The sequence below is a fragment of the Schistocerca serialis genome, chromosome 7 (genome assembly GCF_023864345.2).
Source record: "Schistocerca serialis cubense isolate TAMUIC-IGC-003099 chromosome 7, iqSchSeri2.2, whole genome shotgun sequence".
In the NCBI taxonomy this organism is placed as follows: domain Eukaryota; kingdom Metazoa; phylum Arthropoda; class Insecta; order Orthoptera; family Acrididae; genus Schistocerca; species Schistocerca serialis.
In genome coordinates this window covers 34260797-34277900 of record NC_064644.1, presented here as the reverse complement: position 1 = coordinate 34277900, position 17104 = coordinate 34260797, and the positions used below count along the sequence as shown (strand labels likewise).

The 17104-nt window shown below is 35.9% G+C and overlaps 1 protein-coding gene across 4 annotated transcripts in view; it reads left to right on the top strand.

Annotated features, from left to right (window-relative positions):
• Nucleotides 1-16326, top strand: part of LOC126412476 (glucosamine-6-phosphate isomerase) — a 125964-nt gene extending 109638 nt beyond the window's left edge. For 3 of the 4 annotated variants that reach the window (XM_050082092.1, XM_050082091.1, XM_050082090.1), the window contains exon 7: nucleotides 16060-16326. In XM_050082092.1, coding sequence (XP_049938049.1) covers nucleotides 16060-16082 — 23 coding nt within the window. In that variant the 3' untranslated portion in view covers nucleotides 16083-16326. The remainder of the gene's footprint in view (nucleotides 1-16059) is intronic. The other variant, XM_050082093.1, reaches the window with a different exon arrangement.
• Nucleotides 16327-17104: the final 778 nt, after the last annotated feature.

Sequence of the window (17104 nt, the reverse complement as noted above, 5' to 3'; positions counted from 1 at the left end):
TTGTGGAAACTATTATTAGTATCAAAACCTGGCAGATAATCCAAAGAGGTCCTGGTCGTTTGTAAAGTATGATAGCTGCAAGACACAACCAATGCCTTCTGTGCACAGTAGCAATGGAAATACTGTCGATGACAATGCTGCTAAAGAAGAGCCTTCTCAAATTCCTTCAGCAAAGAAAACAAAGTAAATATTTCAGAATTTGAATCAAGAACAGCTGTCAACATGACTAACTTAGAAGTAGATATCCTCGGAGTAGTGGAGCAGCTTAAATATCTTAATAAAATCAAGTTTTCTGATCCAGATTGTATACCAGTTGGGTTCTAACAGTCACATACAACACTTCCTTGATGAAAGATCTGTTTCCAAAGAGTGGAAAGTTGCATGGGTTGTAGTGGTTCACTAACTTTGTTTCTTCATTGGTTTGATTGTCCTCAGTGTTGACATGCTGGCCGGGGCTTGGAAGTCAGCTGTGGACTACTTTGTAGGATGTAGCCAACAGATGCATAGTTATGTTTCACAGTCTTTTACTTTCACTTTTCACAACCCCTCATATACACATTTAATGTGGCTAGTGCACTATTGTTTAACTTTCCATAAGCCTCATTAATAGTTTTCAGATGAACATCCACATACTGCTACTATAGTTTACTGTTGTGCATCTACGAGCAGTAAAAGCCTGACCACACAGTTCACAGACTTTAAAATAAATTGAACATTCACTGCCATTGCTTTAACACATGGCCTATTGTTGTAACACTTATTTCAATGTTAAGTTGATGCATTGTTGTCATTCTAACCAACACAGGCTCCTCGTCTGAAACTCGGCCGTGGACTGACTGTCTTGTGACCAAAAATTGGCTCGTTATATATCCTCACAATAATAGGTATTGAACTTACACATCGTTTGAAGTTAAATTTACAGAAATTACATATAAAACTTAACTCATTAAATTAACTGAATACACTGAAAAATTGTTTCTTTTAAACAGTTTCTTCTATTACAGGAGTTAGGCCGAATTATTTGTTTAAATTGAGAAATTAACAAATATCATTACATAAACAATAGTTTGACAAAACTGTTAATTACTTTGAAATTAATTAAGGGCTGGCTTTGGTAACATATTTATGAATAGAGCCAAATAAATACTTAAAGAATGCTCATATTTCGTCTTCCAAATGTTTACAGTTGTTACAGAATTTATCCATGTTTACTTGTCAAGAATAGAATTTAAGTTACGAAACAATTACTGATTTCACCCTATAGCAAAAGATACTAACTAGGAATAGTTTAAATAAATTAGAAAATTAATTACATACATGAAACTAAGCACAAAATTAGATCTGGTGTTATATTCTTTAAAAACTGAAGCCCAACCTTTCTATTTTATGAAAATGCAGATTATACTCACATATGTTAATAGTAACTATTTAAAAGTTAAAAAAACGAATGTAAGGAGGCAGATAGCAAAACAAGAGGGTAAGTAAAAATATCCCAACTTGCTTTGCCACATCACCCCCTCATTGGATTGACCAGATAGATATTGCAAATAGCTAACTGGACAATTCAGTGACCACAAGTGACCGCAGACATTGGGTTAAAATATACACACAAAAAATATTACATAAGAAATCTTATCAGAAGCTACAGTACATATGTCTTTTCAAATTTATACTTATATGAACTGGCCATACAAAAATCCCCATACAAAATAATTACATACAGTGTCTTCATAACTGATGTTTTTTCTGGGTAAGCAAAGATTACATTTAAAGGTACATATCATTTTATACAAATCCTGTCTTGCTTAATAAAAAATTAATCCTTGTGGGTCGCAAAGAAGTTGAATTACACTGCAAATTGCAGTTCATGTTTAGACAAAAAATTTCACTTGTTCAATGTTTAGTAATTTTCACAAGCACTTTCACTTTTTCAATGAGCTTTAACACACTTTCTCACCAAGCTGTACATGTTTTCAACATACCCAAGTGGCAGTCACTTAGGAAATGCACTGTGATCAGTTCCTTTGGAGGTGGTTCTCCTCTGCCACAGTGTGTGAAAAAATCAGACAAATATCCTACTTTAGCACAGCTACTTTACTTCTAACTTAAGTCTAACAAAAAAAGTTTCACACTAAAAGTGATAGTCATTATTTCATAAATATATACATTACTAGTTCTCATGACATTAGAACAATTAGCACTAAAATTGACTATAGTATGAAAGGTGGTGAGTAGGAAAAATTTTAAAATCAAGTGCACATTACACTACCAAACATTACTCTAAGTCGTAACTGTCTGAAACTGGTTGAACTCGAAAGATTTTTTTTCTTTCCCATTTGCAAAATAACAAAAACTCAAGATGTGCAATAGCATAGATTTACTAATTATTACATTATGAAAAAAAGAATAGAGTCACCATTAAAAAACTTAATTACTTCTCAAATCAAAATAAAAGGGATTGAAGTTGTACCAAATCATTGCTCTATTTCTCCATTCCACTCTGAGCACTACTCTCAGTCAAACAGAAAATTAAATCCTCACAAAATCACAAGATGTTACCAAATGGTTGACCGATCAGAATATTCACATCAGTCTAGCACCACAGTTATCAGTTAATCAGCAAACTTATTGTTTTTCATCCCAGTATTAACCTCCTCAAGTTCATAATTCCTCAGAACACGAATATAAGTTTTCAGATAACCTATAGATCCAGTGATGCAGCATTATATGTTTTGTACCTCACAAAAATATTGTTCTCTCTGTTAAGCTCTCATTCTCCCAGCAGCAGTGTCATGAATTGCACAATATACACAGTAGCCAATGTTGCCTAGTTCACAATTAGATCCTCAATATAGTTGCACCACATTTGTTTGTATACAGTTACTGTTTGCATTAATCATGTCTGTCACTCCATTATTTCACTTACATTTCTTATCTCATTAGCTAGTGGAGTGCATTCTCAAAAAATATCCCTACTGGAGAGACAGGCTCCCTAACCATTAAGACTAACATTATTCATTAGTTTATTATTTCCTTGTTGCTTCATTATGTAATAAATAAACACCTGCTCTGCTTAACTAATGCAAAATTGACTCTACTGAAAAACACTCCACAATAACAGATCCTTATGCTAAGGCAAACTTAACTCTCATTACTGATCAGGCAAAATTATTGCTCAGAAATAATATTATTTCACTGTATTCTATCAAACTGCTTAAGATTCTAGCCTGAATATTGATATACATACAAACATTGCTTATTCTTTTCACATACGTTGCTCCAGGCAACTATGTCTAAAGTTGTAATTCCTTAATGTTAAACAAGGCTGTACCATGACACTTCTATGGGTAGATAGTTATCTCCATATACTAACTGCACTGAACACAAGCACTTCTATTATACCACAATTAATATTAATATCTCATATTTAAAATGGTTTGTAATGCATATTGCCTCTGCTTCTGCACCAATAAGCTGATTACTTCATTACACATACTAACACCTTTCATTTTCTGTTTACCTTACCTCTTTGTTTGACAAATTCTTTAAAAGTATCCAATTGCACAAAATTGCATGAAAGTAGAAGATAGAATAATTCTGATTCACTTATAAATTACAGATAGGATAGTAGAAGAGTTTGACTGCCTCAGGAAACATGAAAAATGAGACAGACATCTGGGGTAAGCGTTATAACCACATAATGAGTCCAGCACAGATTGTTGAACCCCCTACTTGCTAACTGCACAAGGAATTATTCCCAAATATTACATCAAAGCTGAGATTTTGAATTACCAAGAAATTGCACTCCAACAACTGTCTTGCCTATTCCACAGTTAATACTATATCTTGTTTCACACTCTTTAATAGCTTGCAAGTAGCACCAATAATTTTTATTCCAGCAACATGCATCACCACTATACCCTCTGTGTTCTTGATAGATTCCAAAAATGCCTGTGAAATGCCATTCAAGTCACTACCACTGGCCAGTAAACACTTAACATTTATCCCTTGTACCCTTGCTGTTATTACAGGGTGCCACACTTCCTTTTTACTTACCATATGATCTTCTTCCTACAACAAATCCTCATTAATCCTTTCCCTGGAAAAACTATCATCCTGCTTACCATCAGACACAGTCAAATAACAGGTAGCAAGGTCCTCTGTACTGCTCTCAAACCCTAACTCTTCATTAGACCTAACATTATCCTCATTTATTTTTTCTTTACTTAACACATTGCCATCATTATCAATTATAAATTCCCATACCTCATCCTCATCACTACTGGATTCGTCATTGCTAGCATCATTACAACTGCTGTCAGAATCAGCCCCACTTTCACTCTCTCTATGCTTTAGATTTTGTACTTCTTCCACCTTCTTCTCCATTTCTGTCAATTTTGAATCTACATTTTCATTCACTTTTACCAGTTTTTCCTCTACCACTACTGCACTCTTGATTTCTACATCTGTTTCAAAATCATTTTTAATCCGATTGCTTTGGTTCTCAAGTTTAACCCTATTTTCAGCACATTGTTTCTTGGACACCTCCACCTTCCTGCTATTGTCATCACAAAGTTTCTCTCTCTCTCTCTCTCTTCTACACATTTACTACCCAATGATGATTTCTCGTTAGTATTATCACAATCATCAAACTACTTATTTAATTCTGAAAGATCAGTGTTAACTATCTTATTTTCCTTTTTAATTTCTTTCTTCAGTTCATCTTTTAAGTTAACCGTGTCAGATCTAATGCTATCAGTTTTCTTTTCTACTGCATTAATGCCTTTTTTCATACTACTAATGTCTTCTTTCATGCTACTGGTATTACTGAAAATCTTCCTTAACATCGCTTCCAAATTTCCATCTGCCATAAAATTTTGCCCTTGCTGATTTTCGCTACTAGATTCCTCCTCCTTAATCTTAATAATAACACCGACATCATTACTGTTTTTGTCCATTTTGCTCTTTACAATAGGACTTTCTTTCCCCATCCTTCCAAGTTACATTCATGTCTGATTTATAATTACTACCGTATACAGAACCAGTCTCCTGTTGTCCCTTGTTCGTTAAGATCACTCATTATGTATCACTTAATACAACACAGCTTTTGCAATGAATTACCTTGTTTTTAATTACTCATCTGCTGCTGCTGCCCTGCTGTGTTTCTTGTGGTTGTCACCTGGAAGTGCACAGCTGCGGCAAGTTGTAATTCTCTCAGCAAGGCGTCTTGTTTACCTGCAGTCAGCTGTGTCCACCTGCGTGCTGATTGGCTGCTCCAGTATTCAATGGCTGCTTCCATAGAACCTGCTCACTGATTGGCTGCTGCACCTTCTTCGTTATGAAACCCCAGCACTGATTGGCTGTATCATCTCTTCCATTTAAAACTGTACTGTAAACCACACGAGTTCACACTTCACTGTCACAGTTCGTGAGTTCTAGTTTATTGTGCCCACATCCAATAGTACTCATTTCGGGGCACCACATGTAGCGCTTCGCCTACTTTATTTCTTTATTGATTTGATTGTCCTCGGCGTCGATGTACTGGCTGAAAAATGGGGTGTGGAAGTCTAACACAGACTACTTTAAATGATGTAGCCAACAGATGCACAGTTACATTTCAGTCTTTTTTACTTTCACTTTTCATAACTGCCACCATATACACATTTAATGTGGCTAGTGCACTATTGTTTAACTTTCCATAAGCCTGATTAATAGTGTCCAGGTGAACATCCACATACTGCTACTACAGTTTACTGTTGTACATCTACGAGCAGTAAAAGTCTAACCACACAGTTCACAGTCTTTCAGATAAATTGAACAGTCACTGTCATTGCTTTAACACAAGGCCTATTGTTGTAACACTTATTTCACTGTTAAGTTGATGCATTGTTGTCATTCTAACCAACACAGGTTCCTCGTCTGAAACTCAGCTGTGTACCGACTGTCTTATGACCAAAAATTGGGCCCTTATATATCCTCACAATAATAGGTACTGAACTTATACATTGTTTGAAGCTAAATTTACAGAAATTACAATTAAAACTTAACTCATTAAATTAACTGAATACATCAAAAAATTGGTTCTTTTTAACAGTTTCTTCTATTACAAGAGTTAGGCCAAATTATTTGTTTAAATCAGAAATTAACCAATATTGTTACACAATATTGTTACACAAACAATACTTTTGACAAAAATGTTAATTAATTTGAAATTAATTAATAGCTGGCTTTACTAACATGTTTTCGAATAGAGCCAAATAAATACTTAAAGAATGCTCATATTTTGTCTTCCAAATGTTTACAATTATTGCAGAATATGTCAACAATAGAATTACTGAATTACTGATTTCACCCTATAACAAAAGATACTAACTAAGAATAGTTGAAATAAATTAGAAAATCAATTACATACATAAAACTAAGCACAAAATAAGATCTGGTGTTATATTCTTTAAAAACTGAAGCCCAACCTTTCTGTTTTATGAAAATGCAGATTACTCACGTATGTTAATAGTAACTATTTAAAAGTTAAAAAAAAAAAAAAAAAAACGGATTTAAGGAGGCAGGGTAAGTAAAAATATCCCAGCTTGCTTCGTCACAAGGTCACACCAATATTCAAGAAAGGCAGTAGGGTTAATCCACTAAATTGCAGTCTTATATCATTAACGTTGATATGCAGCAAGATTTTTGAACATATATTGTGTTTGAACATTATGAATTACCTCTAAGAGAATGATGTGTTGAAACATAGTCATCACAGATCTAAAAAAAATTGTCCTTTCGAAACATAACTAGTTCTTTACTCATACAAAATGTTGAGCACTATCGACAATTTCTAGATTTTCAGAAGGTTTCTGACACCACACCTCACAAGTGACGTGTAATCAGATTACATGCTTATGGAACATTGTATCCGTTATGTGACTGGATTTGTGATTTCCTGTCAGAGAGGTCACAATTCATAGTAGTTGACGGAAAGTCATTGAGTGAAACAGGAGTGATTTCTGAGCCATCATAAGTTGTTTGCAGGTGATGCTGTCATTTATCATTGAGTAAAGTCATCAGAATATCAAAACAAATTACAAAATGATTTAGGAAGGACATCCTTAAGGTGTAAAAATGGCAATTGACCCTATATAAATGAAAGAGTGATGTCATCCATATAAGTGCTCAAAGGGGTCCCTTAAACTTCAGTTGTGTTATAAATCAATCAAATTTATAGGCCAAAAATCAGCTAAATACCTAGGAATTACAATTACAAACAACTTAAATTGGAAAGAACACATAGAGAGTGTTGTAGGGAAGGTGAGCCAAAGACTGTGTTCCATTGGTAGAATACTTTGAAGATGCAGCAGATCTACTAAAGAGACTGCCTACACTACACTTGTCATCCACTTTTAGAGTACTGCTATGCATTTCAGGGTCCTTAGCAGATAAGATTAACAGAGTACACTGAGAAATTTCAAAGAAGGAGAGCATGTTTTGTATTATCGAGAAATAGGAGAGAGAGTGGGATGGACGTGGTACAGGAATTGGGACCAACTTTCTCCTCTGGATGCACAAATATTTTGTTGATGCCAACCAACATAGGAAGAAATGATCATCGTTATAAAATAAGGGAAATTGGAGTTTGCACAGAAAGATATAGGTTTCTTCTTCTTCTTCTGTGCGTTGTGTGAGAGTGGAATAATAGAGAATTATTGTGAATGTGATTCGATGAACCGTCTTCCAGGCACTTCAGTGTGATTTGCAGAGTAGCCATGTTGATGTAGATGTAATGAAAGTTGCCACTGGAAAACATGCAGAAGTAGCCTGAATGGGTGTAGCTGAATAGTGTAACCTTTGGAGAAGTCTGGAGAAAATATTTGTCAATATTTCTGCTCCTTAGCTGGGCATTCTACGTGTTACTTTTTGACAAGTACTGAGGAAATGTTTGCATCTGAAACCATGCAGAATTACTTCAGTGTAAGAAGTGAAAGGCACAGATAACATGGTTCACAATAAATTTTATTGAGAGGTGCTAATTGGTTGGATGAAAACTATGAGTTTATTCAAAAAAGAATTTCAATAGTGAGTCAGTTTTCAGTTATATTGCAACATGAAGAGATAACGCTTGGCTTGGGGCACTGAAAATCCATAGCAATAATTGGAAAATATTTGCATTGGTCCAAAACTTATTATGTTATGTACCTTAAGCAAGAGCAAACTTGATGATTTCTCAAATCATAACAACCAATAGACTAGCATATTTTGATGTGCTGCAAAATTTTTTAGTCGACAGATTTATGATGATGATAAAGAATGCTGTATGTGTGCCTGTCGAGATGCCTTCTCACCTCTCTTATCCTAACAAAGTCTGAAGTTACCTCATTGATGGTTCCATTGTGAGTATTGGACTAACTGTATGGTCACTTCAGATGTTAGTTCTGGTTTCCACTTTCGGGACTTTTTAAAGATAGAGCTTTTACACTACCTCAGCCAGCTCTGTATTCCACAGTTGAAGCCATTGTGCCTGCATGCTGCAGTGCATTTGGCATACAGTGGAATCATCTGGGTTGTGCGTCTAATTAGACATCATACTGAACCTTAAGAAAACTAGAAGGGAAAAACTTGATTTATCTTGGTAAAGAATGACAAGAACAGCTTTATGTCATTCTGAGTTGTAAAATCCCTTTTGAGGCACTTCGTTCTTTTAACATAATAGAACAAAAATATTATACTTTGATTTTGCACTTACAAATTTATGAATTCAGTTCCAATTGGTCCTGTTTTGCCAGCTGGCAAGTAGGCAGCCCATTACTTTCATCTGAAACACAGTTAGCTCAGTAGCAGCTTTGCAAATAAGTAGGTACTGAAGTTGAAGTAACTGACTGTTGGTCAGGAAATGTCTACAGTGAAGGTAAGGGTAAATAAATAAGATATATCTACCAACAAGTGAAATGTTGATATTGTCAACACATATGTGGAGCCCTCATTTTAGGTAATACTACTGCCCCTTCTCCTGTGCAGCCTTCTTTTCTCACTTTTCTTGTTGTCTTCTCACTCCATCTCTTCCTCTTAATCATCTCACACCTCTAGAACTATTCTCTTCCACCACCCCATTTAATTTTGGTTCATGTTGCTCTGAAGTTTTAGTTTTTACATTATGTTTCACCTGTTTCTTTTAAACTCCCTTCCGTAGAAACATTTGTCTCGTACTCCTTCCATCTCATAGAAAGAAAAGCTGTTCTGAAGAAGGGGAATAAATCAACTTAAAATATAAATTTCAGTGTTAGGAAGCCTTTTTCTAAAAGCACTATAGCATAATTTTGAATTGAATCACCATCTGTGGGAACATTAGAATCCAGTGAATGAAATGCTATAGGAGGTTGTAGAAAAGTAGGGGGACTGATAAGCTCAAGAACGAGGAAGTTATCAGCAAAGAAAGGAACACATAGAAAATGGACATAAAGATGGGACAGGGCGATATGAGTAATAATTTCCTTTGTACTAGAGGGAACTGTAGATGGTAAAGACAACAGAGGGAGACAGAGATTTGAATGCATCCAATGAATAATTGAGGGCTTATGCAGCAAGTGCCATTCTGAGATGAAGACGTCAGTGCAGGACAAGAATTTGTGGCAGGCCGCATCAAACCCGTCAGGAGACTGGTGACCCAAAAAATTCTCCCAATATATTTTTGAAAGTATTTGTGTGGAGTGTAGCCTTACATGGAAAATAATCAGCACAGACGAGAAGAGAAGAGATGTGTCAGAAGTGTGGTGCTGGAGAAGAATGCTGAGGTGTAGATTGGATAACTAGTGAATAGGTATTGAATCAAATTGGGGACGAAAAGAATTTATGGCACAGTTAGATTAAAAGAAGAGATGGGCTGGTGGAGCACATCCAGTGCCATCAAGAAATAGTTAATATTGTAATCGAAGGAAATGTGAGGTGTAATTGTTGTAAAGGGAGACAATGGCTTCACTACAGCAACCAGATTCAAGTCAATGTAGGTTACAGTAGTTATGCAGAGATGGAAAGATTTGCAGAAAGAGCTAGTGTGGACAGTTGCATCAGACCAGCCTTTGGACTAAAGACCACCACCACCAACAACAACAACAACAACACTGCTTGTTGTCTATTTTATATATCTTCCCTTCCCTTTTTTATTCCTATGCACTGCCATCTTGTTCACAGTTCTTCACCTCAGATTTATTTAGCCAGTTATTCGTGTTGTTCAATTGATTCATGCTGCTTGAAAGATGACCATCAACGAATAGTTTTGTGTTTACTGTTGAAGTTCCTCTTTCGCTGTGTAATGTTTCATGTAATGTTGTTTTGTTGTTCATTCCCTTTATAGTATAAAACATTCAGAGTAACTTACAGAGTACAGGAGGAGTGGATTTCAAACTCGACCAACCATTCAGATTTATGATTTTGCATTACTTCCCTGAGTCACTCGAGACAATGTTAAGATGGTTCCATCCCAATCTCAGTCCTATCCAAGCTTGTCCTATGTCTTTAAAAACCCTGTCATTGGCAGAGTGTTAAATCCTTATCTTTCTTTTATCACAGAGTGACATGAATGAATAGAAAAGTAGTGGTACTGTTCCAAACAGTTATTGTCTCACTTCTTTGCTGTGAAAAATACGAAATATTGTGAAACAACAATAACAACAAAAAAACACACACAAACCTTCACCAGCTGTAAAGTGACGCATTTTGTCACACTGTGTCAGTGGTATTTGTTTTCTGAAGCATTAATTTGGCGAAGTTTCCGCATTTTGTATTCAAATAGTAAAATTAGTTATGATGTAGTAGTAGCATGTTAGAAAACTTTTGTTGTCAATTTGACCTAATCTTACTGTCTCAGGTTACACAGTAGCACTTCATAGTTGTTGAAATAGACACCCAGGGCCATTTTTTTTTTTGTAACTGCTTCCTATAGTTGAAAATTCTCATGAAATGTTTCACATTTTAATCACAGTAGGGAGTTGTATGTCCATGAAAATTTACCCATGTTCTTTTCAGATCTTGACTAAGAGAATATTGATGGAGTGCACACATTATTTGATGCAACTGAAATTCTGTGAACTTTTCATTAGATTGTACCACTGTGAAAGTCTGTTCCTAAGTTCATACTTCCAGTGATTGTGTGTTACTCCTTACATAATAATAATAATAATAATAATAACAATAACTGTGATTGTAATTAACATATTTGTTTTTTAATGTGTGAATTTTATGTGAAAACTATTAAAGGTTTGCATAGATTTATCATCTTGTATTTTCTTGTTGACACTACACTAATACCTGAATAACTTACGTGTGTTCATATAATTTATCCTTAGAATATAGGTGCTGTGTGTGTGTGTGTGTGTGTGTGTGTGTGTGTGTGTGTGTGTGTGAGAGAGAGAGAGAGAGAGATTATGCATCACATGTTCTTATACAGCACAAAACGTACATCATTTCACTTTGCAGTTAAATAATTTAATTCCAGAATGGTATTATTTGTATTGCAACATGAATTTTTTCCCTTCTGTCTACAACTTCTCTGCATGACATTCTACTTTACCTTCAGCTTTGTGAAAAATCATTTAGCAAAAGCACTGAAGATTTCCTGTTGTCTTATTATACATTGTTTAAAAAGAAGCTGTCTCTGTGTAACATATCCATCCCCTTCAGTTCTGCACTGTTTGAAGCCAGAGCTCCATCTGATAGTTTCCATTGTAGGACTTTTCTCTGCACTCACCACGAATAAAAAGAGACGTGAGGATTAATTACAAACTTCACTTTATACAATGTTAAGTAATAGATTGCTTTGTGTTAGGAGAATGCTGGTCACACAGGAAGTTGAGAAATATTCTTATGTTCTTCGCAATAGATTGAACACTGTAATTTTGCTGATTCTATTGTTAGATGGTCTGTTGTCATCACTGAAGCTGAATATGATCCTGACCAAATTATTTAATTTCCTTATATTACTCTCTGCATCTCAATATAATATAATATAATGTAAGACTTTTCTCAAAGTTCAGTCCTGCTTCTACTGGGTTATGTTATACAGATCCAAATTGTCAGTATCACATGTTACTGTTACTCATCTTTATTGATCTTCATAATCTTACTCTTAATGTGACCGAGGTTTGGATGTCTTCAATAACAGTTCTTCACAACTCTTTCCATTTGTGCCACACTCAGATTAACTGCGAAGAAGAATTTTTCATGGCATTGGATATTTCTTTATTAAATTGTAATTTTAACAATTTAGCAATGGTAAAATAGCACATGGCTGTTTGTCATTGAGGGGAATTAAGAAGTTAACTGGCTAATATACAATGCCATTTGTCACTACAGCAAAATGGCACAGTTGTGACAACTTTCTGATTCAGTTCTTCTGTATACTACCAAGGATTTTCTATGATAACATTGTCATATTGTGTCAGTTCCATTTGCTGGTCAGGACTTACCTTCAAGAAATGGAAAGCAAAATGTATAGCACTCCAGAGAGAGACACATAATAGTGTAAGCAATATGTTTCCTAGCTCTTTGAACTAATTGTTGCTTCCTCATGGAGGAGAGAGGGATAGGTAGGGGGAGGTTAAAGGGAAAGGCAGCTCATTCAGACCCAAGGGTGAGAGACAATTACTTTTTCTGCAGACGATAGTGCCTTCCACATTACTCTTCTCCAACTTAAATAATTTCCATCAAAACACTGTCACTGCCTGGCTTTATATGAGGTGAGTCAGCCAGTGTTTCTCACAAATGACACATTCACTCTTTTTTTTGATGAAATGGTTTTTATGCTAATCTCTGTGGGTAAATAGAATGGTGGACTTTACATTGCCTGTAAGATGCTGGAAAATGAAGAAAACAAACTCATTTTGAGAGTTTCTTATGAGAACATGCAAGAAAAAAATACTGTTGAAAGGAGCTCTTAAATCTGAATACCTTTCCTCCTTTCCCCCCTCTCTCATTACTCTGCCATGTAGGTGACATCAACAAAGAAAACTTCCTGAAAATGATGATTTAAACAGTGCTTAAGGAAAGGAAAGTTTGTAGGATATTGGAATTGCTGTGTAATGTTGCAGTAGGGAATAACTTTTCCTTACTCTCTTAATTCTGAATAAACTTTATTTGCTGTTTTAACACATCAAATTATTAGAAAAGATTGCATTAATCCATTTTGGTTTTGCGGTAATAGATGAACAGAATGCTCTCTATGCTGAACAACACTGTTGATACACAGTGTCTTTGATGCATCCTCGAAAGAAATCATTTTGGGGAACTAAATTTGATGACTGTGATGATCAAGTCACTGACCCTCTTCTATCAGTCCACAATGCACCAGTTTCTGAGATAAGGGAAGGCATGCCAGCACCAGTTTAAATCTGTCCAACAGTTAGATGACAAGGATTGGTTTACTGGCCAGCCTATGTGGCTTTAGGCAGTTTCCCACATCCCACTAGGTGAACACCAGACTGGTATCCATGTCCTGCCTCATGCACTTGCTACAAAAACATTTAAAAGAATTTCTCAGGCTTACATGTGGAATTTATTCTAGATGCAGGCATCTATCTAGAGTACACTGATTCTGTCCTAGTGGTTGATAACACATCACATCCACCGACTGCGTTGTTATGATAGTGAGTCGGTTGCACCTTGCCACTCTGGCAGAGTTGTGCCTTCAGTTGTCAGAAACATGCTGTGACTTGCATGGGCGATCTTCATATTTATTTGTTTAAACCCGCTCTCATTGTAAATATTTGTGACTACATTCTCCATTTACTATGTCTATGCTGAATAGGCCTACCTCTTCATTAGAACATGGCATTACTGAATGAATAGCATATTCAAACTAAAAAAGTAATGGCACTAGCAATGAAGAAATGAAAGCTTTTTTGTCAACTGTGCCCATTCACTTCCACAGAGTGGCATAATATGGTGTGGAACTGTGAGGAAGAGTTCTCTGATCAAATATTTTAGTGTGTTCTTTTCAATGGTACCAACTTCTTCTCACGCTCCCATTTGAAATTCTGTAGTTGAGTTTGTTTCTTCCATTCTCTGCAGGTTCTAGACAACTTAAAAGTTCACCATTATATACACACTTATAGTTTTGTATAAAATGTATTTTACTCAAAAAAGACTGGATGAATCTTTTCTGAGCAAATGTGCCCGTGTGGAAGGTCTGAAGCGCCCACTATACCTCATCTGGCATTACTTCCAGGATGTTATTATTATTATCACTATGGGTTAGTTCCTGTACCCTCCTCTTGTTTCTCCATTATCTTATTATTTCAGTCATTTATGTTAATATATTTTTATTGTATTTTGTCACATCCTTTTGAAAATATTTCTAATAGCATATTTGCTCTGTTTCCATTTTCCACAGCAATTATATAAATATTCATTTTATAAATACAAATACAATGGACTGCAACAAGAGAAAGGCATTTGAATTTATTAAACAACTTTCCAGATAGTTTTTTATAGTCTAGCTTATGTCTCATGCTTACTTGAAGCTTCCTGCCTCTTGTCTGATAATATGACAAATCATAATGATACCGAATGCTGTACTGTTTTTCTTTCATACTGTCTGCACTGAGAAATATATCAGATCAAATAATACACTACAGGTGTGGCTGGTATTTACTTTTTAGAGATTTTTGCATCAAATATGTTGGTAACTTATGGGGGATGGACAAAACTATGGAAACACCAAAAACCCAGCACGATACTATGCATTATACAGTGTAGGAAAACCTTTGGCATTCAAAACAGCTTCCAGTTGTCTGAAATTGAGATCTGGTGACTGCGTTGTCTAGGAGAAATGTGACAATTCATCCGTGTGCTCACAAAACAAGCCCTGGACGATGTGAGATGTGTGAATGGGGGTCCAGTCATCTTGGAACACAGCACCACCATTGGGGAACAAACTTTATACCATGGGCTGCACCTGATCAGCTAAAATGGTCACATCATCCTCAGCAGTAATGTGACCTTGCAGAGTAACCATGGGGACCATAGAATACCATGGTATGGCCACCATAATCATCACCAAACATTTGTCATGTTTCACTCTTGGACCAAATTACTTTCTTCCATTGCTCCATAGTGAGGTTTTATGGCTTTGAAACTGCATTTTCCTATTATAGGTATTTGCATGACTGTTGAGTGGTTTTGAAATTCTGGCTTGCCCTACAACTCCCTGCTGATGAAACTCTCTACATATTGTTTTGGTGCTGACAAGGTTCACAAGTACAACATTCAGTTCTGCTGTGAATTTAGCTGCTGTTGTCATCGTATTTTTTGTTGCAATCTTCTTCAGTGGCCATCTGTTGCAGTCACTCAACATGCTCTTTCATATTTGTTGTCGTGTAGCAGATGGTGTTTCACCACCTTCCCTGTATGCAGTATAAATCTTCAGTATGGTGCCTCTTGAAAACAGCACACACTTCAACTACCTTGGCTAAGGAAGCACCCACCATAGGAGCACCAACAATGTCCTACGTTCAACTTCGTGTAGGTCACACACAGTGCACTCGCAACTGCACAGGACACTGTTCTGACCATGACTGATACATGCAATGTCTTGAGGACATTGCACAGATGTTCTTCATCACATAAAACATCACAACCTTCAGGTTTGGCTGGCATCTGTATTTATGTTCAAACATGCATTTCTCTTCGTATTTCCACATTTTTGACTAATCCCTGTCATCTCCAAATTTAGCTTGAAGTATATGGGACTGCTGTTGTTGATAGCTTCATAGAGTATTGTATGTGGAGACATATGCTGATAATAGTTGCTGAAAGTAAAGTCTTGTGTATTTCATTTTTTAAAATTTAATACAACGGACAGTATAATTTAATGTGTTCAGAATCTAGAATATTCTTCACTTGTGGCAGATTTATATTTACGGTATTACATAAATTTGCACTGAAACAAATTCCTGCTCACTTTTTTCACTATTGAATCATTTTGAGTTTTCATCAAAATCTAATGTCACATTTTGATCTCTATTTTTCAATGTTGTCAAATTACTAGAACAACTCTTTTTATTTTCTATTTTACAGAATCTGTGGAATGTACACAGTAAGCTGATAGATGCTGGAATGATGATGGGTGCAGATGGTGATAAGTAATGCAAGGAAGTGCCTTTACACATTAACACTGGTAAATCTGAGTTGGGGTTACTTCATATCATCACAACAATGGATCAAAAGCCAAGAATTTTATCAGAAATAATAATGTTTTCTATTGAAATTTTATATATACTGTTTATTGTGCTGTTTTGAGGTGTAATTATGTTTTTTATGGATTAAATAATACATTCCAATCATGAAAACAATTTATTACGTATTAGAAACTGAAGTTTCTGTATTGACCCACAACTGATAAATATTTTTGACTTTTAAAAAGCCATTTCTTTGTCTTCCAATTATCTATGAAGTACTTCCTTGCTTATTCTCCTAGGATAGTATTTTTAATTACCTTTCAGCTTTTCTTCAAGTTTTTAAAAAAATAGTAACTGATCCATTAAGTTTCAGGTGTGCAACCACAGAGACCCTATCTCTTCACCTCATCTTTTGGCCAATTCCGATTGAGTCAGTGGACTGAAGCTACACTACTTGGTCAGTCCTCATAAATCTGCAGACCGCACCACTGCACGTGTGGCCACAGAATTACAAGTGCCAGAGATGTTGTTCATTGGTGACGAACTGTGTGTAAACATAATCTGTAGTTAGCTTGTAGATCTGTGCTGGGATATTGATGCTTCATTAGGAGCTGTAATTTTGTATTTGTGACTGGAAGGAGCGAGGCACTGCAAATGAGGTGTGCAATTAGCCAAGAACAACTTTACTTTTATTGCCACTAATGAACTGAAATAGAATAACACAGATGCAGTCTGTGAGGCAGTGGTCAGCTGGTAGCAGTAGCACCACTTTATGAGGATGATTAGCAGTCAGAGTCCAGCAAGGCAGGAGACCTGAGTGGTCAGAGATGGTGTCCAGTGAGGCAAGAGCTCTGGACAGCCACGGTTGACGTCCAGCGAAGTGAAAACGCTGGACGGTCTTAGGTGGCATCCAGCAAAGTGAGTGTCCTGGACAGTCTTCAGTG